Consider the following 22,700-nt stretch of genomic DNA (forward strand, 5'->3'; position numbering starts at 1 on the left):
CCTGCTTGAGGATCCATAGAGGAGCGGGGGAATAAATGGAATAAGTAATAATATGTAAGGTACATGCCAAACATTCCTAAAGCTAGAAATGCCTCAAGTTGGCAGCAGTTTTGCCAAATTTGTCGTCAGAATCCACCGTTCATTCCAGGAAGTCCTGGCACAATAAGAGAGGCATCTCCACCCATTTTCTTTATGGGTATTTACACTACAGAGCACTCCTTTTACTGTGGTTCATTGGAGCAACTCCCTAAAAGATGTTACAGCAGACCCATCTATAAAATGTCCTTTGCACATACATCTGTGCACAAGAAGCACTCAAGCTCAGCAAGGACCTTAGCCCTACCTTACGACACCATGGTGCCTCTCCTTGTGCTCTGCCTTCTTTCACCACTCTTAGTTGCCTCTGTGGATCCACGTAAGTTATTTATCATTGATGACATCCCTTTTCCTATGATGCTATTAAGGACAAAATGAAAGGCTAGTACTTTGGAATCACATACCAACTGTGCCATCATTTGATGCTAATCTCAGAGGGTTAAAAACTTTGCAGAGAACTTTCTTACCACAGGAGGATCTGTATGCCAGCTTGAAACCGAGGAGGGGACAGAGGGTGAAGAGAGAGCTGTGAGTGGGGGGAGAAACTTTCCCCATCCTTTGGACCCCCTGGGAGACTTAATACATCTGTTGTACCTTGAACTGGGTGTGGAGAGGGCAGCTCAGTGGGACACAGCTGTGTGAAACCTAAGGAAGTACCATTGACCTTGGGCTTGCCCATGAAAAGCAAGTCTATAGTGAGAGACTAGATCAATGGCTGCTGTTCTGATTGCGAGACTTTTGTGGGTGAGCTGAGAGTGTGTTTGGACCCTGGGTGAGAACCAAGAGGCTGAAAATGAAAGGAATTGTTGAATTATTTGAAGAGCAACTGTAATCAACAAATTAAGCTAGTAGGACTACAAGAAGTTTTGTAAGGAGAAATATACAAAGTGTTACAAAGCAGAAAAAGATAGAGATATTGGTTATGAGTTTGAAATGTAATAGGGAAAATTTGAAATGCATACTAAGAAGGAAAATTTTCAGACAGGACTGATGGAAGTCAAAAAAATTGAATAAGATGTAAAAGTATGTTTAATTACTGTTGAAAATATATGTTAAAAAACTAATAAAATTTATATATATATAAAAAAGAGATCAAAAGGAATTGCTATTGATTTTTATATATATTAGTAATGTTATATTAATGTAATGTTTTTATATGTAACTCTGTATTTTTGTAATGTTTTCTTTGTCTGTTGTTGCTTCAGCTTTTTATACACCTCATAGCAAGGGGGGCTGTGGGTTAAACCACAGAGCCTAGGGCTTGCCAATCAGAAGGTCAGCAGTTCGAATCCCCATGACAGGGTGAGCTCCCGTTGCTCGGTCCCTTCTTCTGCCAACCTAGCAGTTCGAAAGCATGAAGTGCAAGTAGATAAATAGGTACCGCTCCAGTGGGAAGATAAACGGCATTTTCGTGCGCTGCTCTGGTTCGCCAGAAGCAGCTTAGTCATGCTGGCCACATGACCCGAAAGCTGTACGCCGGCTCCCTCGGCCAATAAAGCGAGATGAGCCCCGCAACCTCAGAGTCGTCCACGACTGGACCTAACAGTCAGGGGTCCCTTTACCTCTGTATTTGGTAGAAAAACACAGGAAGAGCCTGCAGGATCAGGCCAGTAGCCCATATTGTCCACAATCCTATTCACAGCCAGATGCCTATGGGAATCCCACAACTAAGACCTACCATTGACCTTGGGCTTGCCCATGAAAAGCAAGTCTATAGTGAGAGACTAGATTGATGGCCGCTGTTCTGATTGTGAGACTTTTGTGGGTGAGTTGAGGGTGTGTTTGGACCCTGGGTGAGAACCCGGAGGCTGAGAATGAAAGGAATTGCTATCCAACCTTCCATTTCCACCACGTATGATAAAAGGTACCTTCTACTTCTTTACATTTCCAACACATATTTAATCTTGTTCAATAAATCTTTGCTAATTCAACCGGGGTTAGATACCACCGATACATCATTTTCATATGGTTTTCTTTCAATGAGGTACATGCCATACATTTCAGATCTCTCTTCCAGAGCTTTTCCCAGTCTATCATTTGTATATTGTGTGCCACATCTTTTGCCCATTTTATCATGACAGATTTGACCTGTTCCTCTTTGGTATTCCATTCCAAGAGCAGATTATACATTTTTGACAGTAATTTGGTATGGTCTATTATCTCTCTCTGAAATCTTGACACTTCATAGCTAAATCCTTTCTTTTTATCATTTTTAAAGGTTTCATTTAACTGAAAATATTGTAACCAATCTGTAACCATTTCTCTGACTTTACAAACTCCTTTAATTTTAACTGATTATCTGTATGTTGACCAATTTGTCCTCAGATTCATTTTTTAAAGAGATATTGCTTCTAGCGTGGAGAACCACCATGGTGTTTTGTTTTGTTTTTTGTTCTGATAGATCTTTATATTTCTCCCAGACTTAAAAAACTGATTTTCTTATTATATGATTCCAAAATCATTTATGTAATTTTGCCTTATGGTACCATATATACTCATGCCAGTCAAATCTATTGTCATGGCCTTCTAAATCTAGCAAATCTGTATCTTTTACTTTTATCCAGTCCTGGATCCAGCAGATGCAAGATGCTTCATAATATAATCTTAAATCCGGTAGAGAGAAACCTCCTCTATCTTTGATGTCTGTTAGTACGTAGTTTATATTTTATTCTTGGTTTCTTCCCTTTCCATATAAATTTTGAAATATCTTTTTGCCATTCTTTGAAGCAGCTCGAATTGCTTCTCACCGGGATTGATTGGAATAAAAACAACATTTTTGGCAATACATTCATCTCAGTCACTGAAATTCTTTCTAACAATGACAAATTCATTCTTCCCCAAATTTCTAAATTCCTTTTTATTTCTTTTCCAAATTTTCTCATTATTGTCTTTAAATATCTTAATATTCTTGTCTATCAACTATATTCCCAAATATTTAATTTTTGTGTGTATATTTATCTCTGTCATCTGCCCCCTTATTTTTCTGAGGTATTTAACCTCTCCCATTGTCCTAATTGTCCACTAAAGGGGGGGAGGCTCCTCCAATCACAGAGCCACAGCAGAACTTCTCCCATTATATTTGTTATGTCTTCACTCTGATATAATTTTGTTCAGCCTTTACTTTCTTCTTCCAGCCCTTAAGTGTCAACAAGGAACTGAAGGTTCTGAGGTTTCAGACTGTGCCAGTGGTTTGAATGCCTGCGTGGTCATCAAGGACGAGAGCACAATGTTTGGTAAGGAAGATGTTGGCCTTGCCTGGTGGCATGCGCCACGCTGTGCCACAATCTATCCAGTGGAGTCTGGTGCCCATTAGGACTGGTATGGAAGAAGGCCAATGATGGGCAGAGCCAAATCATTCTACTTTCGTCCCCATCTCCTGCTCCCAGCTGAGTTCTGCAAGGGACAACTCTGAGACTAAGAAGGAGTTGGAAGCAGGTAGCAGACCCTCCAAGTTTCCCTATTTTGCAGGGACAGTCCCGGATTTACAGAAGCTGCCCCGGTTTCTGATTTGATCCTGGAATGTCCTGCATTTCCTTAGGATGACCCTATTTTCACTGAATAAATGTTGGAGGGTATGGAGTTATCCGACCCCTGAACCAAGGAGATAAGTAACCATGCAACCTTTAGAAGACATCTGAAGACCGCCCTGCATAGGGAAGTTTGTAAATGTTTTATTATGTTTTTATATATGTTGGAAGCCACCTAGAGTGGCTGGGGCAACCCAGTCAGATGGGTAGGGTATAATAATAATAATAATAATAATAATAATAATAATAATAATAGAAAAGGAAGTATCCCATACCAGGACTTTCTCCTCTACCACTGCCCACCAAGAGTGGGCAAACAATAAATGTAAATTATAGCTTTATAGGCTAGGTTCCGCTCACAAACACCCATCTCTCTCTCTCTCTCTTTCATCCAGTCAAGGAAAACAAGAATCATTGTCAGATTTCAAATACATATACCAGCCAGGGAAACACACTCAAGGTGGATGTAAAATGAAGTTGGTAAGGGGTGTGGATTGGGCCGTTTCTGAATGGTCAGAAACAGAAAGAGGTTGCTTTTGATCCACAGAACTGAGGTTCTTCACAATTGATCTGGAACTTCCAAAGCTTAATTCAGCAAGATGGAGGCGCTTGTACTCTAGCAAGCCATATTCCCTTGGGAGAACTTGGAACAGATGGAAAGGCAAGGCAGAGCGGAGACCACAGAGTTCGGCAGAGAATGAAGGATTCTGGGGAATGAGCTCTCCTGACATGTTGTCTGTCTTTTTCCTTTTCTGGTATACAGGGGTCAAGTTTACTACAACATTCTATACATGTGGGAAAAATGATTCTTGTGCCAATGCTTTTACCATCACCATAGGAGACGGGAAACATTTACGCTCCAGCTCTGCTTGCTGTACTGAAGATGGGTGCAACAAAAACTTAGATTGGGGAAGTAAGTCATCACCTGCCCCTCTCTGATATCAGAATTGCAAACCTGGACCCCTCCCAAAGTTCTTTTTATAGTGCGTTCAGGGTGATTTGTGCTCATGGTGCCATGGGTCCAGTCACACACAATTCCACTCTCAATACTGTTTGCGTGTGCAGAGGTATTGGGCTGGTCATACTGCTTCATTTCCAATCAGTGCACAACCCATTATTTCCTGCTGAAACCTTTCATGCCACAAATGTCCTGGTTTATTTACGTCTCACTTCTGTTGCTCCACAGCCCCTCCAGTCAGCAATAATGCAGTAGGAAACACCACAGGACAAATGAAACCAGGATAAATCCATCACCAATGCAGTGTTATAGTTTGAAGAACATGGTGCACAAATGACCCAGCAATAAAACACCAGTCTGGTGGGGCCCTTGGTTTCAGAATGATGAAAACATTCTCAATTTGCTTTTGAAACTTGGCAGGAACAGGGTGGAGTGGAGGAAGTTTTAGTCCCTCCACACCTTTCATCCTAACACAAGACAGGAAAGGTGTCAAACCTGTGACTCTAGACCTCATTCTTTTATTCTGACAAAGAATATGCTAACAAAGACCTGGGAGTGGGGGGGACTCAGTGGGTGGTTTTGTGAATGCATCAGGAAGGCTGCGGCTGCTGTGTCTGTGTGAAGCAGGCCTGTCAATGATCCAGCGGGGCTCTTCGGAGATTCTTATGTAAAAACTTTCCATATATGACAATTTGCTTCTTCCTTCTTTGCTTCCTAGTTCTTCCAACTACTTGGACTCAGAATGGGTACACTTGTCCAACTGGATGTTATGCTCAGACGGAGGAGAAATGCAAGGGTGGACCGGTCTCATGCACAGATGGTCAAATGAATTGCATCAGTGCAACAGGAAGCTCTGGTAACCCTGAAGGGAATTAGGAAGGGAGGAGGAGGGTCAGGCTTGGCCTGGTTGTGAGTCAGAAGGCAGGCTGATGGGGGCTGGGTGAGGGCAGACTGAAATGGAAGGGGTCGTGCCCCATTTGCTGTACTAGAGCAGCCACCACTGACATCTGCTGATGATCCCCATATTTACCTGCAGGTGCCAAGAAGTTCGTCCTGCATGGTTGTGGAACAAGCAATATGTGCGGTGTAGAGAACTATAAAGTGACAATTGCAGGAATCCCCTACAAAGTGGATAAAATATCATGTGTCGATGCCGAAAAGCCAGCACCAGCTGCAAATAATTAACCAGCCAGAAGTTCTGCATCAGCCACAACTCAGAAACCAGTCACAACTCCTAAAGCAAGAACAAAATCTAGTGCCAACCATACCTTGGGGAAGAACTCCTTCCTTCTCTTGCTACCCATGATCTCCAGCATTCTCTTTATGAGGTTTCTCTCCTGAGCTCTCTTTCAATGCCAGCCACTTTGAAGGATTCATGCCATGAGCATTCTGGCACTGGAATGGACAGATATTTCAAATTACAGTGCTATTAAGTTTCTCAATTTTTTAACCTTAAATTCAATTCTCGGCATTTCTACAGCAATTAGCTTCTTAAAAAAACTATTGAAAATCTGCTCACATTTTAGCGTGGATTTACCCTAATAAACACAGCGTTTACATGCAGTTTGAACAATAGACACAGAATGTTTTTATCCCTAATATATGCACTTTCCTCACATAAATACATTTTTGTATACACTGTTTGGCTTATGAACTACATTGCAAAATTATGAGAAACGTGAAATTTTAAGGCTGAGTTTTAGTTTGCATATTGGTCTGGAAAGTGCAAATGAGTTAGTTTCTCATTAATATGCATACAAAATTGAATTTCTTCCTCATCCTGACTTGAGTATCACAATACCTCCCCCACCTCCTCCAAAGTGTGTTTTTGAAGCTCCAGGCTGTTTTCTGAATGAAAGATTGCAGGCCCAATAAAGAATATTTAGTCCAAAAATGGTTTTGTTTGTTTCTTCCGGATGGTTATCAGCAATAATTTACTGCAGTGAAGGTCCCAACCAGAGGCTCCTTGCATGGCTGGGTGGGATGCTAAAAGAGGTCCTTGTGTTTCTTCATAATATACTTTTAATTGTATTGATTTAAAAAGTGATTCAACCATTCTGGGGCAGAAAAACAAATACAAAATAAAACAACTCATTAGCTATGTCTGAAATTATTGTATACAGTGATACCTCAGGTTAAGAACTTAATTTGTTCTGGAGGTCCGTTCTTAACCTGAAACTGTTCTTAACCTGAAGCACCACTTTAAGTAATGGGGCCTCCTGCCGCCGCCACGGGATTTCTGTTCTCAACCTGAAGCAAAGGTCTTAACCCAAGGTACTATTTCTGGGTTAGCGGAGTCTGTAACCTGAAGCATCTGTAACCTGAAGTGTCCGTAACCTGAGGTACCACTGTATATAAAAAGAGAGGAATCTCATTTAAAAAGAGTTAGAAAACCTAAACTCAAAATCAGAAGTAGAAAATCTTTAATAAAAAATATTTTTTTAAAGAAGAAGAAGAAGAGGAGGAGGAGGAGGAGGAGGAGGAGGAAGTGGGGTGGTTAGAGGGATGGGTGAAGATCTGTATGTTACCTTTTCCAGTTTGCATTGCTCTAAAGTTTTTGGACTACTAGAAGTGGATTAGGCTAGCATAGAAACACACAAACATCTTTCTTCCTGCTGACACCATTCACCAATCTCATCATCATTCCCTCTACATTAACCCCCCAAGCTTCCTTTCCTTACCCCACACAGTTATTAACCTCCAACCCCCATTTCTTCATGCAAAACTAGGATTCTGATGGCGCACTGGAAATCTTCCAATGCGATCCTGCAACTATGACCACCTTACGTTTTTGTTTTGTTTTTAAATGTAAAAAATGCACTGAGAGACTGGGGGACATGACTTGATAATAATAATAATAATAATAATAATAATAATAATAATAATAGCAGCAACAACTTCTTCTTCTTCTTCTTCTTCTTCTTCTTCTTCTTCTTCTTCTTCTTCTTCTTCTTCTTCCTACCCCGCTCATTTGGCTGGGTTTCCCTAGCTACTCTGGATGGCTGTCAACAAAATATTAAAAACACTGTAAAACAACAAAAATTAAAAACTTCCCTAAACAGGACTCCTTTCAGATGTCTTCCAAAAGTCAGATAGTTCTTTATTTCATTGACTTCTGGTGGAAGGGCATTCCACAAGGCAGGCACCACTACTGAGAAGGCCCTCTGCCTGGTTCCCTGCAACCTCACTTCTTGCAGTGAGGGAAACACCAGAAGGCCCTCAGCGCTGGACCTCAGTGTCCTGGCTGGATGATGGGGGTGGAGACGCTCCTTCAGGTATACTGGACCGAAGGTGGTTTAGTGCTTTAAAGGTCAGCACCAACACTTTGAATGTTGCTCAGAAACATACTGGAAGCCAATGTAGGTCTTTCAGGCCCAGTGTTATGTGGTCTCATTGGCCACTCCCAGTCACCAGACTAGCTACCACATTCTGGATTAGTTGTAGTTTCCAGGTCACCTTCAAAGGTAGCCCCACATAGAGCACATTGCAGTAGTCCAAGCAGGAGAGAACTAGAGCATGCACCACTGTGACAAGACAGGGTCTCAGCCTGCATACCAGATGGAGCTGGTGGACAGCTGCCCTGGACACAGAATTAACCTGTGCCTCCATGGACAGTTGTGAGTCTGAAATGACTCCCAGGCGGTGCACATAGTTCTTCAGGGGCATAGTTACCCTATTCAGAAGCAGGGAGTCCCCCATACCAGCCTGCCCCCTATCCCCCAGAAACAGTACTTCTGCCTTGTCAGGATTCAACCTCAATCTGTTATATGCCATCCATCCTCCAACCGCCTCCATACATTCACACATGACATTCACTGCCTTCACTTGCTTTGATTTGAAAAAGAGGCGAGCTGGGTATCATCTGCATACTGATGAACAGTCAGCACAACCCCCCTGATGATCTCTCCCAGCAGCTTCATATAGGTATTAAAAAGCATGGAGGAGAGGACAGAACCTTGAGGCACCCCACAAGTGAGAGCCCAGGGGTCTGAACACTCATTCCCCAACACCACTTTCTGGACATGGCCCAGGAGGAAGAAACGGAACCACTGTATAACACTGCTCCCAGCTCCCAGCTCCTTTAAATGGTTCAGAAGGATGTCATGGTGGATGGTATCAAAGGCCGCTGAGAGATCCAGCTGAACTAAGAAACAGCTTTCACCTTTGTCCCTAGCCCGCTAGAGATCATAGACCAGCACAACCAAGGCAGTTTCAGTCCCATGGTGAGGCCTGAATCCCAATTGGAAGGGATCCAAATGGTCCGCATCCTCCAGGCATGCCTGGAGTTCTTCCGCAACCAACCACTCACTCCCCTTGCCCAAGAATGGAAGATTTGAGACTGGGCAATAGTTGGCCATATTGGCCCAGACCAAAGATGTTTTTTAAAGAAATGGTTTAATAACCACCTCTTTCAGTGGGTCTGGGAAGGCTCCCTCATAGAGGGAAGCATTCACCACCCCACAGAGCCCATCGCCCAGCCCTTTACAGCTGGCTTTTATGAGCCAGGATGGGCAAGGATCAAGGAGACAGATGGTTGGTTTCATTCATCCAATTAACCTTCCACATCCTTGGAGGTAACAGATTGGAATTGATCCCATGCAACTTGACCAGACAGGACTCTAGTACTCTCCCCCGGCCCTGCTCCCATGGTGGAGTCTATCTCTTTCCGAATCTGAGAGACTTTATCTGCAAAAGAGTTGCAAAATCATTGCAGGAGATCTTGGGATCCTTACTAGGCCCCGATAGCAAAAGTGGTTCTGTTAGATTACGAACCACCTGAAAGAGTTTCCTGCTGCTGTCTTCTGCAGATGCAATAGAGGCAGTGAAGAAGGTCCTCTTCACTGTCGCAGTCACCACTTGATAGGCTTGACATTGAGCTCTAACCCATTTCCGGTTCGATTCAGAATGAGTTTTCCGCCACCAGCACTCTAGTCGTCTCAACGAATGTTTCATTGCCCTCAGCTCTGCAGAAAACCACGGGGCTGTCCAGGCTCCCTACAATTGGAGAGGGTGCTTCGGAGCCAGACAGTTCATAGCCCTGGTTAACTCTGCATTCCAGTGGGTCACCAGGGAATCAGCTGAAAGGCCATCAACATGGGAATAATAATAATAATAATAATAATAATAATAATAATATTTATAACCCGCTCATCCCCCATCACCACTTTCTGGACACAGCCCAGGAGGAAGGAGTGGAACACTGTATAACAGTGCCCCCAGCTGCTCTAGATAGTCCAGAAGGATGTTATGATTGATGGTATCAAATGCCACCGAGAGATCCAACCCCTGCCACTCCCTGGAAACCATTTGGATCCATTAAGTGATGGGGTGGGGCCAAGCTTGCTATAGCTATGAGAGGAGCAATGAGAGATACTCTTGGGGCGTCATATTCTGCACTTCCTCCACTGAAGGTTTTAGGTGCAAATATGTGTGAATAAACCATATTTCTAAGACATTGCAGACTCTGCTGTGTCCTGATTTTCTAATGGAAAAACACAAATCTTGAGTGCCTGGAACCCCCTAGAACCCCCTGCCTGGAACACGGCAGAAACTGAGGTACAAGTTGAATGGGATGTCTTCCCTGTCCCTATCCTCAAGCTTCTTAGCTGCTGCACCAGAGGGACTGAAACCCCACCCAGAACAACAATTATCTGACAATCATGCATAGAGCTAGTCAGGGGACTGCAAGTGGGGTGTGGGCTTTAGTAGGTGCCCAGTGAGGCCAACGTCAGAGGCTGACTTTGCCAAAGGCTACAACCCTGTTTGCATTTGCAACAAAGCCAGGGGACTGTGATATGGGCAACAATGGCAGTTTTATTGCCAGGCAGTAAATCCAGCACTTCTGTTTTGGGAGTCAATCTCTGAACCTAGAGGAATGGCCTGAATTCATGCCAGTTGAACAGTAACATCAAGATCCAAGGACATAGTGCAGCTCAGCTTTCTGCAGCAGAAGTAAGGAGGTCTACATCAGGGTTGGAAAACGATTGCCCATGAGTTGGGCGATCAACAAATCCTTTGTCAAAGGAGAGACTCTCTCAGACACAGACCACTGTCTTCATCCCTTTCTCAATGGTGCCAGTCCAAGCCACTCCTGAACCACTATAATGCCAAACACCCATTGTCTCCCCCAAAGAATTCAGGGAGCTATAGTTTAAGAGGGCAGAGAATTGTTTGGAGACTCCCTTTTCTTGACACAGAGCTACAGTTCTCCACCCCTCTCCTCAGGGAACACAGAAATTGAAGCTCTGGGTTGGGATTTGGTGTCTCCTAACAACTCTCAGCACCTTTAACCACTCCCAGAAATGTTTGGGGGAAGCGTACTGTGCGGACATGGGTTTAGGGCTCATCCACATATCTGCTTGTTCCCTGCCTAGAAAACATGGGTCCAAGTGGTCTGAGCAGTTGTCCCCTTACCTCACTCCTTTTGCATGGAAAACCCGCTCTTTAGTGCTCAATCAGAACAAACATCCATCTGCGTGAAAAAGCCCAATTGCCATTTGCTCCAACTGTGTGCTAAAGAGCTGCTCCCCCAGTGGAAAGCAGTGGGACAAGGGGAAGTGTGAATAAGCCCTTAGTTTTTTCTAGGGCTTGGTAACACATGTCACACTATGGGGGAAACACAGCCAGAGACAGCAGCCCATGAAAAACACAATGAACTTCTTTGGCTGCTAAACAGGAAGTGGGTAGATATGTCACGTACCTGACCAGATGACCCACAAAATGGCTGGTGGAGATTTATTTGTTTGCTTATGGAATTTATATCGTGGCCTTTAACCAAAACAGTGGACTATAAAAATTATGACTAAGATGGTTCCTGCATTCCAGCTTCACACCCTAAAAAGACACATCACATGCAGAAAAAGCAAGGGGAAGGAGGAGGGAAAAGCAAGCTCAAGCACATGTTCTTGAAGTCACAGCCTGTCAGTCTTCAGGGAATCTGATCCCCCCACAGAAGGCTGCTAGGAATAGAGGAAACAAGGAAAGTTCTTTCCAATGGCTTTTATTCAATATTCACAGAGAGAGGCTTAGAAATGCAGCCTCTTCTCTCAACTTCCTCAATCATCAACAGCACCACCCACCTTATGGTGGCCACTTAGGGTCATTTGTGTCCGAGTCCTTTGCTCTCCTACTTTCAATGCCCACCGGGTTCTGAGAGAAGGGGAGTCTGGAATGCTTTCTAGTGACAACTATCTGAAGAAGTGTGCATGCACACAAAAGCTTATACCAAGAACAAACCTAATTGGTCTCTAAGGTGCAACTGGACAATTTTTTTATTTTTTATATATATTTTGACTGCATCAGACCAACACAGCTGTGTACCTGAATCTAGTGACAATGTGTCAGCCAACTGCTCTCGCTCTGCCTCCTCCTTTGCCTTTCATCTGCCTCTGAGCTATGACCTCCTGCAAACCAATGTTGTAAATCTATACGATCTTCTTCTTCTCTGGAAGGTTCAGGCTAGGGAGGCAGTGTCCATCGCTATTCCTCTGTCCAGTCCCTGACACAGCTGATGCCACTCATGGTTCAGCCTGTCTTTTGCTTCAATAAAAAGCAATCCCACCCCAAAACGACTCCACACATACACAGAAACACACACACAACAGGGATACCAAATCCTAGGGCCCCCACTCTTCTGGGTCCTCCATATTTTTTGGGGGTGACCCCCTCATGTTCCAAACAATCTGGGGGCAGAGGAGAATGAGCATGGAGCCAAGTGTGGGGTGGCAAAACCTGTCACCCTCCAGGTGTTGTTGGACTGGAGTTCCCGTCAGTCCCAGCCAGCATCGCTAATGGTTACGGATGATGGAAGCTGCATCCATCCAGAGGGCCACAGGCTCACCATCCTTGAGTTTTGAGGCTCCTCACTGAACTTTCCCTGTTTTCTGGAGCTGGCTGCACTAATCTCAGAACATAGCAGGCAATAAATGATAATATGGCAGGGTGAGGAAGACGTGGGTCCAGATCTCCACTCATCTACGAAACTCCTTGAGTGATGCACTTTGGGCTACCCCAGGGGTTGGCAACCCAAGGCTCATGGGCCACAAGCGGCCCACAGGGGTCATTTAACCGGCCCATGAGCTGCCTCCAAACCATTTTGCCTGCTTGGGGAGTCCCTGCGCGCTGCTCTAAACTGGCACAGCGTGGCACAGGGACTCGCTTCTGCGGCGCTGGAAATCACATCTACGTATGCACAGATGCCGGAAATCGTGTCTGCGCAGATACAGACACTAAAAATTGTGATCTGGCCCACGGAGGGATCTCTGCTGGAGTGAACTGGCCCATGCGAGGTAAACCATGCCGACCCCTGGGCTACACACTATCTCTCAGCCTAACCTACCTCACAGGGTTGTTGTTAGAATAATAGGGTGCTCCTGCCTGCCTGCTTGAGGATCCATAGAGGAGCGGGGGAATAAATGGAATAAGTAATGATATGCAAGGTACATGTCAAACATCCCTAAAAGTAGAAATGCATCAGGTTTGCCATCAATTTTGGCAAATTTGTTGTCAGAATCCACCGTTCATTCCAGGAAGTCCTTGCACAATAAGAGAAGCATCTCCACCCATTTTCTTTATGGGTATTTACACTACACAACACTCCTTTTACTGTGGTTCATTGGAGCAACTCCCTAAAAGATGTTACTGGAGACCCATCTATAAAACGTCCTTTGCCCATACATCTGGGCGCAAGAAGCACTCAAGCTCAGCAATGATCTTAGCCCTACCTTACGGCACCATGGTGCCTCTCCTTGTGCTCTGCCTTCTTTCGCCACTCTTAGTTCCCTCTGCGGATACATGTAAGTTATTTATCATTGATCACATCCATTTTCCTACTATGCTGTTAGGGACAGAAGGAAGACCAGCACTATGGAATGACATATCAACTGGGCCATTGTTTGATGCTAATCTAGGGGGGTTAAAAAGTTTGAGCAGAATGTTCTTGCCACAGACTGATCTTTTAGCAAAAGGAGGAGATGAGGTGCATGCAATAGCTAGTGTCCCCCCCCCCCCCATTTGGACTTCCACGCTAGCTTCTGAGTGGATGCATTTGGTGATACGGAATCATAGAATCATAGACTGGTTAGTAAGTAATCTGTTAAGCCTGCTGTAAGTTCTAAAGTTGTTGGCTGAAATATACAGTATTCAGCTAAGTGCTACTCGGAGTATGTATATTGCAATGGATGAGCCTAAGTCATGTTCTCTAACTTTGAAAGGTCTATTTGTAGTAGGTAAAAAGGGTAATGGTAAAGTACTTCTGGAAGGTTAAGTCCAGTAGGACTAGCATTGGGAGGCATATTTTGCATGGGATTGATTGATTGATTGTATCGCCCTATACCCTCAGGTCTAAGGGCAGTTCACAGGATAAAATCAGAATATAAAGCTACAAAATACATACATACATGCACGCACACACACACACACGCACACACACACACACCAACCCAGGTAGCTACGTCACCTGCCGTGTAACCAGCAAAATGCTATTGCCTTGGTCGTTTTCTACTGCTGGTTGATCTTCTCTTGGCTTTCTTGACAAAATCTCAGTGTGCCGTAGGCAGTGGTGGGACTGGGGCCATTGAAGGCATGGGGGGGGGGATATGCCACTCTTAATGACGCAGAAAACTGGTGTTTGTTAGTACACCATCTCTATACAGCACTCAAATGCCAGCTGTGCACCCCATTTCACAGGAGCAGCACGCACAGGATCTGCCAGGTAAAGTTTTTTCTTTTTCTTTTTCCAAATATCCTTCATTGGATCTGTTTTCCTACTATGTGGTCAGGGACAAAATTGGAATCACATACCAACTGTGCCATCATTTAATGCTAATCTTGGAGGGTTAAAAACTTTGCAGAGAACTTTCTTACCACAGGAGGATCTGTATGCCAGCTTGAGAACGAGGAGGGGACAGAGGGTGAAAAAAGAGCTGTGAGTGCAGGGAGAAACTTTCCCCATCCTTTGGACCCCCTGGGAGACTTAATACATCTGCTGTACCTTGACGTGGGTGTGGAGAGGGCAGCTGAATGGTACACAGCTGTGGGAAGCCTAAGGAAGTATCATTGACCTTGGGATTGCCCATGAAAAGCAAGTTTATAGTGAGAGACTAGATCGATGGCTGCTGTTCTGATTGCGAGACTTTTGTGGGTGAGCTGAGAGTGTGTTTGGACCCTGGGTGAGAACCGAGAGGCTGAGAATGAAAGGAATTGTTGAATTATTTGAAGAGCAACTGTAATCAACAAATTAAGCTAGTAGGACTACAAGAAGTTTTGTAAGGAGAAATATACTAAGTGTTTCAAAGTAGAAAAAGATAGAGATATTGGTTATGAGTTTGAAATGTAATAGGGAAAATAAGAAATGCATACTAAGAAATTAGATTGGAAAATTTTCAGACAGGACTGATGGAAGTCAAAAAAATTGAATAAGATGTAAAAGTATGTTTAATTACTGTTGAAAATGATATGTTAAAAAACTAATAAAATTTATATATATAAAAAAGAGATAGAAAGGAATTGCTACTGATTTATATATATATTAGTAATGTTATATTAATGTAACGTTTTTATATGTAACTGTGTATTTTTGTAATGTTTTCTTTAAGTTGTCTGTTGTTGTTTCGGCTTTTTATACAACTTATAGCAAGGGGCCCCCCAACTTGAATAAAATATTGGGGAGGGGCAGGTAAGCCCCGCCCTTCATGATCAATCACATGACATGGTGCACTCACAGCATTTGAATGGCAATGCCCATCTTCTTGGGGGGGGCCCTCCCCCCGACATATTTTATGGGGGGAGGGCAAAGGGACCTTGGCCCCTAGGAATTGGCTCCTTTGCCTTTAGAGATAATTTTAATATATTAAGCAGCATAGAAATTAAGTAATCTATCAATCAATAATCAATTAAGGGCTAGATTCTGTATTTGGTGGGACACGGGTGGTGCTGTGAGAAGGTCAGCAGTTCGAATCCCCATGATGGGCTGAGCTCCCTTTGCTTGGTTCCTGCTCCTGCCAACCTAGCAGTTCGAAAGCACGAAGTGCAAGTAGATAAATAGGTACCACTCCAGTGGGAAGGTAAACGGCATTTCCGTGCGCTGCTCTGGTTTGCCAGAAGTGGCTTAGTCATGCTGGCCACATGACCCCGAAGCTGTATGCCGGCTCCCTCGGCGAATAAAGCGAGATGAGCCCCGCAACCCCAGAGTCGTCTGTGACTGGACCTAACGGTCAGGGGTCCCTTTACCTCTGTATTTGGTAGAAAAACACAGGAATAGCCTGCAGGATCAGGCCAGTAGCCCATATTGTCCACAATCCTGTTCTCAGCCAGATGCCTATGGGAATCCCATAACTAAGACCTGCAACAGCACTCTCTTCACTTGTGATTCCCAGAAACGGGCTTCCAGAGGCATTGCTGCCTTCGTGGTATACAGAAAGCATAGCCATCACACTGAGTCACCACTGAGAATCTTCTCCTACCTGAATTTCTCTAATGCTCTTTTAAAGTTGGAGGCCATCACTGTCTCCTATGGGAGGAAGAAGGAATGGAAATAGACTGTTCAAAGTCGACATAATTCCCTGCTTTCTTCCCCCTATCCACCCAAGATAGCCTTTTGATTAGCTAGAAAACACATGTGCATTAAAATTTGTAAATTATGACAACAACCTTCATGTAAAGCACATGACATTCCCCAAATAATAATGGGAACTGTAGTTGGTTCAGGGTGCTGGGATTTGTTGTTCTGTGATGGGCAAATTACAGTTCCCTGGATTAGGGTGTGTGTGTGTGTGTCGTGTGTTTTAAATAAACTTTTAATGTATGGTGTGTACACAGCCAAGTTCTTATCCAGCAGAACGCATTTCACACTGTGATGAGCACTCTAGGAAAAACTTTGCCCAGAGTCAGCATTATGCACTGAATGGGACACGGGCCTTCCCCATTTTGTCCAATGCATGAGGGTTCTTCAGTCCCATAGTTGAATGATGCCCTTCTCTCTTCTTCTAGCTGTCTTGAAGTGTGTACAAGGAGCAGAAGTTTCTAACGCTTCGGACTGTGTCAGCGGTTTGGATGCCTGCGTGCTCATCAGGGACCAGAGCACAATGCTTGGTAAGGGAGGTGTTGGCCTTGGCTGGTGGCATCCTCCACGCTGTGCCACAATCTATCCAATGGAGGCTGGTGCCCATTAGGACTGGTATGGAAGAAGGCCAATGATGGGCAGTGCCAAATCATTCTACTTTCGTCCCCATCTCCTGCTCCCACTGAGTTCTGCAAGGGACAACCCTGAGACTAAGGAGGAGTTGGACCCTCCAATTTTCCCTATTTTCCAGGGACAGTCCTAGATTTGCATAAGCTACCCCAGTTTCTGATTTGACCCTGGAATGTCCTGCATTTCCTTGTGCCGTCCCTATTTTCACTGGATAAATGTTGGAGGGTATGGAGTTATCCGACCCCCAAACCAAGGAGATAAGTAACTATACAGCCTTTAGAAGACATCTGAGGGCAGCTCTGTATACGGAAGGTTTTTAAAAAAATGTTTATTTATGTTTTTATATATGTTGGAAGCTGCCCAGAGTGGCTGGGGCAACCCAGTCAGATGGGCAGGGTATAAATAGTATAATTAATAATAATAATAATAATAATAATAATAATAATAATAGAATAGGGGGTCCCTATTTTCATCAGGAAAATATAGTGGGTCCTCCTTGAACAGGTGGATGCCAGCAGAGGGCAGACTGAGGCTTGGACAGGAAGTACCCCATTCTTTCTCCTCTACCAATTTTAGCTTTATAGGCTAGGTTCTGCCCACAAACACCCATCTCTCTCTCTATCTTCCACTTGGTCAAGGAAAACAGAAATCATTATCAGATTTCAATGACATATACCAGCCAGGCAAACACACTCAAGGAGGATGTAAAACAAAGTTGGTAAGGGGTGTGGATTGGGCCAGTTCTGAAAGGTCAGATACAGAAAGAGGTTCCCTTTGGTCCACAGACCTGAGGTTCTTCACCATTGATCTGGAACTTCCAGAGTTTCTTCAGCAAGATGGAGGCTCTACTCCACTGAGCCATATTCCTTTGGGAGAACTTGGAAAGGATGGAAGGGCAAGGCAGAGCGGAGACCATCGAGTTGAGCAGAGAATGAAGGATTCTGGGGAATGAGCTCTCCTGACCTGTTGTTTGTCTTTCTCTTCTTCCGGTAAACAGGCACCGAGTTTGACACAACAACCTATTCATGTGGAAAAAGTGATTCTTGTGTCAATGCTTATAACATCACCATAGGAAAAGAGAAACATTTGCGCTCCAGCTCTGCTTGCTGTACTGAAGATGGGTGCAACGCAAAGTTAAATTGGACCTGTATGTCATAACCTACCCCTCTATGATATCAGAATTGCAGACATGAGCCACTCCAGAAGTTCTTTTTATGGTGCATTCAGAATGATTTGTGCCCATGATGCTACTGGGGCAGTCACACACTATTCCATTCTCAATACCATTTGTATGTGCATGGTCATACTGCTTAATTTCTAATCACTGCACATCCCATTACTTCTAGCTGAAATCCCACAGTTTTTCATACCACAAATGTCCTGGTTTATTTTCATCCCACAGTAGAATGCAGTAGAACTGGAGAAGCATCACAGAAGAAATGAAACCAGGATAAATCCATCACTAATGCAGTGTTATAGTTTGAAGAACATGTTGCACAAATGAACCTGCAATAAAACACCAGTCTGGAGGGGCCCTTGGTTTCAGAATGATGAAAACATTCTCAATTAGCTTTTGAAACTTGGCAGGAACAGGGTGGAGTGGAGGAAGTTTTAGTCCCTCCACACCTTTCATCCTAACACAAGACAGGAAAGGTGTCAAACCTGTGTCTCTAGACCTCATTCTTTCATTCTGACAAAGAATATGCTAACAAAGAGCTGGGAGTGGGGAGGACTCAGTGAGTGGTTGTGTGAATGTATTAGGAAGGCTGCGGCTGCTGTGTCTGTGTGAAGCAGGCCTGTCAATGATCCAGTGGGGCTCTTCCCCATTCTTATGTAAAAACTTTCCATATATGACCATTTGCTTCTTTCTTCTTTGCTTCCTAGCTCTTCAAGCTCCTTGGACTGAGAATGGGCTCACTTGCCCAAAAGGATGTTATGCTCAGACGGAGAAGGAGTGCACGGATGGACCAGTCTTATGCACAGATGGTCAAAGGAATTGCATCATTGTAGAAGGAAGCTCTGGTAACCCTGAAGATACTAAGCAAAGGAGGAGGAGGGATTCTGTGGGGTGGGGAGAGCAGGTGGGAGGGGAATGCTGCCTCTGGAGGATCTAGAGGTGGACCAACCATCAGGCAAGATGAGATGACTATCTCAGGCAGCAGAGCAAGAGACTTGCAGCCCTGACTCTTGGAGAACCATCTTCCAGGATGTTCTCTGGTGCAAGCATCATTGAAATGAACAAGTGCTGTGCCAGAGCATGGTAGGATTGCACCCATGATAAGGTGCTAATGGCATGTGTGCATCAGCCTTTGGAACACTAAAGTGTCGAGTGTGGGATTGAGTCTGGGCCCATTCACATAAGTCCTTCTTATTTGAGTAGAACTTGGGACCATCCAATCAAGCTAAATGTTGGAACATTTCAGATGGGCAAAAGAAAATACTTTGTCACCCAGTGCATAGTTGAATGATGGGAACTGGTCCTACAAGACGTAGTGATGATGGCCACCACACTGGATGGCCTTCAAAAAGTATTAGACAGATTCAGCATAATGATAAGCCACATGGGCTTTCTTTTGCAACCAGTGTTGAAGAAATATGACTCTGAATACTATTGACTGGTATGCAGAGTTTGCACACAGCTTGGAGGTTTTCAGCTTCTGAATTATTGTTAGGAGAGGAGGCTTACTTTGATGCAGTCACACAGAGAGGCACTTGGCATTGGAGAATAAGTAGCGGGTTTATTATTGGAAATGCATGCTTGGATAGGAAAGAGGTTTCTTTTTCTCCCTAGCACAGTTGGACTCCATGGCAGCCATGTTGTGAACATAAAATACAGTGGTACCTCGGGTTACAGATGCTTCAGGTTACAGACTCCACTAACCCAGAAATAGTACCTCGGGTTAAGAACTTTGCTTCAGGATGAGAACAGAAATCATGCGGTGGCGATGGGAGGACCCATTAACTAAAGTGGTACCTCAGGTTAAGAACAGTTTCAGGTTAAGAACAGACCTCCAGAACGAATTAAGTTCTTTACCCGAGGTACCACTGTAAGATGTTGATGGTTGTGACAACCAAATATGTCACCTTGAGCTCCTAGCAGTAAAGGTGGGATACCTTTTTCAGATGGAGGATTAATTCTTTTTAAAAAACAACAACAATCAATGTAAAAATAAACTGTGAATGTGTTGACTGACCCAAGCTCTTTTGAGAAGAAGGGTGCTATAAATATTTAACAATTATATAAGTTTGCTTACCAGAGGTCAGGTGCCCGTGATGAGTGGAGCAGAATCAGAAGTGGGTGGAGCAAAAACATTGAGGTCCCCCCCCCCATTTCACATGCACAACATGCAGCCATCTTTCTCCTCTCTCCAGGCAAGCAAGTGTTCTAGCCCCAAAGGAGGGTGATGAATAGGCTGGTTATGGATGTGGTCTGGGGGGGACAGGCTGCACCCCAGAAGGAGTTATAGCTCAGGGAGAATCACAGGCTCGGAAATAAACCCCTGAAATAAAAAAACCTGAGAATTTGCCAAGTGTCCCCAAGTTGAACCACTTTCGCCCATATCTGTTTTTCTCATCTGCCTCTTCCTCTCCTCCCCAATCCAGCCCAGGGCCAGGTTAAGAATGGATGGATCCCAATTGTTGCAAAATTATTTCCACTGTGGCTGAGGAACAGACACTCGTGGTCTCAGAGGTCTGAGCCCCAGGTTCTTTCTTTGGCAGGCCCCAGATTTCCCGGCCTTTCCCTGTTTTTTCTTTCAGTTTGCTATAAAAGTGGCTGGGTGTTCTGCAAAACACCATGGGCACCATGGGACCCCAGGCAACTACTATATAGAAATACAAATTCTGAAAATATAAGGTTCTACAATCAATTAGCATAGGACTGACCATAGGCAGAGCCCATGGCAGGCAGAGTAACTAGTCCTAGTTTTGTACCCATCTTCCTCCCTGTTCCGATCTACAAGAGGCAATGCCCCTAAGGAAAAGGAAGCTGATGGTGAAGCTCATCCGTTGGACTGGTTGTGAGTCAGAAGGCAGGCCGGTGGGGGCTGGGTGAGGGCAGATTGACATTAAAAGGGCCATGCCCCATTTGTTTTCCTAGAGCAGCTACCACTGACACCTGCTGATGATCCCCATATTTACCTGCAGGTGCCAAGACGTTCGTCCTGCATGGTTGTGGAACAAGCAATATGTGCGGTGTAGAAAACTATGCATTGACAATTGGAGGAATCCCCTACAATATCAAAACAATAACATGTGTCCCTGCTGCAAAAGAAGCAGACACTGCGTAATCCTTAACAAGCCAGAAATTCCACATCAGCCACAGCTTGGAAACCAGCCACAACTCCTAAAGCAACAACGATACCTAGTGCCAGCCATATCCTGTTGAAGAGTTTCTTCCTCCTCCTGCTACCTATGATCTCCAGCATTCCCTTTATGAAGTCTCTCTCCTGAGCTCTCTTTCCATGCTAGCCACCTTGAAGGTTTCATGCCATGAGCATTTCGGCACTGGAATGGACAAATCTGTCAAATTTCAGTGCTTTTAAGTTTCTCATTTAAAAAATAAAATGAAAATCTGCCGACATTTAGCATGAATTTACCCTATTAAACACAACTTTTGCAGGCAGTTGGAACAATATACATAGTATGTTATTATCCCTAATATATACACTTTACTCTCATAAATGCATTTTCGTATACGCTGTTTGGTTGAAGAACTACACTGCAAAATTCTGAGAAATGTGAAATTTGAAGGCTAGGTGGGTTTTAGTTTGCATATTGGTCTGGAAAGTGCAAATGAGTTAGTTTCTCATTAATATGCATACAAAATTGAATTTCTTCCTCATCCTGATTTGAGTACCACAGTACCTCCCGCACCTCCTCAAAGTGTGTTTTTGAAGCTCCAGGCTGTTTTCTGAATGAAATATTGCAGGGCCAATAAAGAATATTTAGTCCAAAAATGGTTTTGTTTGTTTCTTCTGGATGGTTGTCAACTTGGGTTTAACAAAGAGAAGGTGCCAGTCAGAGGTTCCTTCTGTGGCTGAGTGGGGTGGCACAGGTGAGCCTACAAAAGAGATCCTTGTGTTTCTTCCTAAGGTACCTTTCTTCGTATTGATTCAAAAAGTGATGTGGCCATTCTGGGGCAGAGGAACACTCCTTAGCTGTGTCCAAGATTATTGCATGTATAAAAGAGATGAACCTCTGTTAAAACAAATGAAGAAACTAAAACCCAAAATCAGAAGCAAGTCCCACTACCATTTCAGTCATGCCTATGCTCCTAGCCACATCTCCATTTTGTCAAGCAAGAGGCATGAGCCAAGCTGCTAAGCTTCTGCTTAGCACAGGAGCGAAGAACATTCTTATTTTGTAGGGTTGCCTTATTTTGAAGAATGAAAAAGAGGACACTATGACAGTTATGATGACCGTTCAGAGCAAATAACTGCAATTCGTCTCAGATTTTACCACTGAAAATGAGGATGTGTCCTGGAAAAAGAGGAGACATGGTAACCCTAGCTTGAAGGAGCTGGTGGTCTGAGGAACAACAAAAGGAGGCATTGACAGTGGGAAGGGCTGCTTCCCAGTGACAGAGCATCTCAGAGTGCCACAATTCCAAGAACGGTTTAACAACAAACCCCATTGCAATAGTCAGAGAAGGACCAATTTTGAAGGCTGCCCTTTTTTTATGTTTGTGTGTTGTTTTGGAATATACTGTTATGAACTTCCCAGAATCTCTACATCCAGTGAAGGGTCCAACTTTGAGCAAACTCATGGATTCCTTCATTAAATATTTTTTTCTTAAAAGTGTGTACGTTGTCTCTATTTTCAGGGCATAGAGTCTTTTCTACGGATCAGTTACATTCAATGTGAGACATTGATGTTGTTTATAGTATAAGGTTGGAGGAGAAGAGAGGGGGGACAGAGGGGAACCATG

General features: G+C 44.0%; 2 protein-coding genes across 2 annotated transcripts; both read left to right on the plus strand.

Annotated features, from left to right (window-relative positions):
• Positions 1-301: 301 nt before the first annotated feature.
• On the plus strand, positions 302-6,441 carry LOC308484456 (phospholipase A2 inhibitor and Ly6/PLAUR domain-containing protein-like). Its single transcript, XM_081019428.1, has 5 exons — positions 302-415; positions 3,231-3,329; positions 4,387-4,536; positions 5,300-5,437; positions 5,618-6,441. The coding sequence occupies exons 1-5, from the start codon at positions 355-357 to the stop codon at positions 5,764-5,766; spliced, it is 597 nt and encodes a 198-aa protein (XP_080875554.1). The 5' UTR covers positions 302-354; the 3' UTR covers positions 5,767-6,441.
• Positions 6,442-13,272: 6,831 nt separating this feature from the next.
• Positions 13,273-21,700, plus strand: LOC308484438 (phospholipase A2 inhibitor and Ly6/PLAUR domain-containing protein-like). Its single transcript, XM_081019400.1, has 5 exons — positions 13,273-13,376; positions 16,570-16,671; positions 17,769-17,918; positions 18,656-18,793; positions 20,918-21,700. Exons 1-5 carry the CDS (start codon positions 13,289-13,291, stop codon positions 21,058-21,060), a joined length of 621 nt encoding a protein of 206 aa, XP_080875526.1. The 5' UTR covers positions 13,273-13,288; the 3' UTR covers positions 21,061-21,700.
• The last annotated feature ends 1,000 nt before the right edge of the window (positions 21,701-22,700 follow it).

This window comes from Podarcis pityusensis (assembly GCF_964106645.2).
Source record: "Podarcis pityusensis genome assembly, chromosome: 8".
Classification (NCBI taxonomy): Eukaryota; Metazoa; Chordata; class Lepidosauria; order Squamata; family Lacertidae; genus Podarcis; species Podarcis pityusensis.

Coding starts and splice junctions, on each gene's coding strand:
- LOC308484456 (XM_081019428.1), top strand. CDS start 355: ATGGTGCCTCTCCTTGTGCTCTGCCTTCTTTCACCACTCTTAGTTGCC. Junction 4,537..5,299: donor CAAAAACTTAGATTGGGGAA/GTAAGTCATCAC, acceptor TTTGCTTCCTAG/TTCTTCCAACTACTTGGACT. Junction 5,438..5,617: donor CAGTGCAACAGGAAGCTCTG/GTAACCCTGAAG, acceptor ATTTACCTGCAG/GTGCCAAGAAGTTCGTCCTG.
- LOC308484438 (XM_081019400.1), top strand. CDS start 13,289: ATGATCTTAGCCCTACCTTACGGCACCATGGTGCCTCTCCTTGTGCTC. Junction 13,377..16,569: donor AGTTCCCTCTGCGGATACAT/GTAAGTTATTTA, acceptor CTCTTCTTCTAG/CTGTCTTGAAGTGTGTACAA. Junction 18,794..20,917: donor CATTGTAGAAGGAAGCTCTG/GTAACCCTGAAG, acceptor ATTTACCTGCAG/GTGCCAAGACGTTCGTCCTG.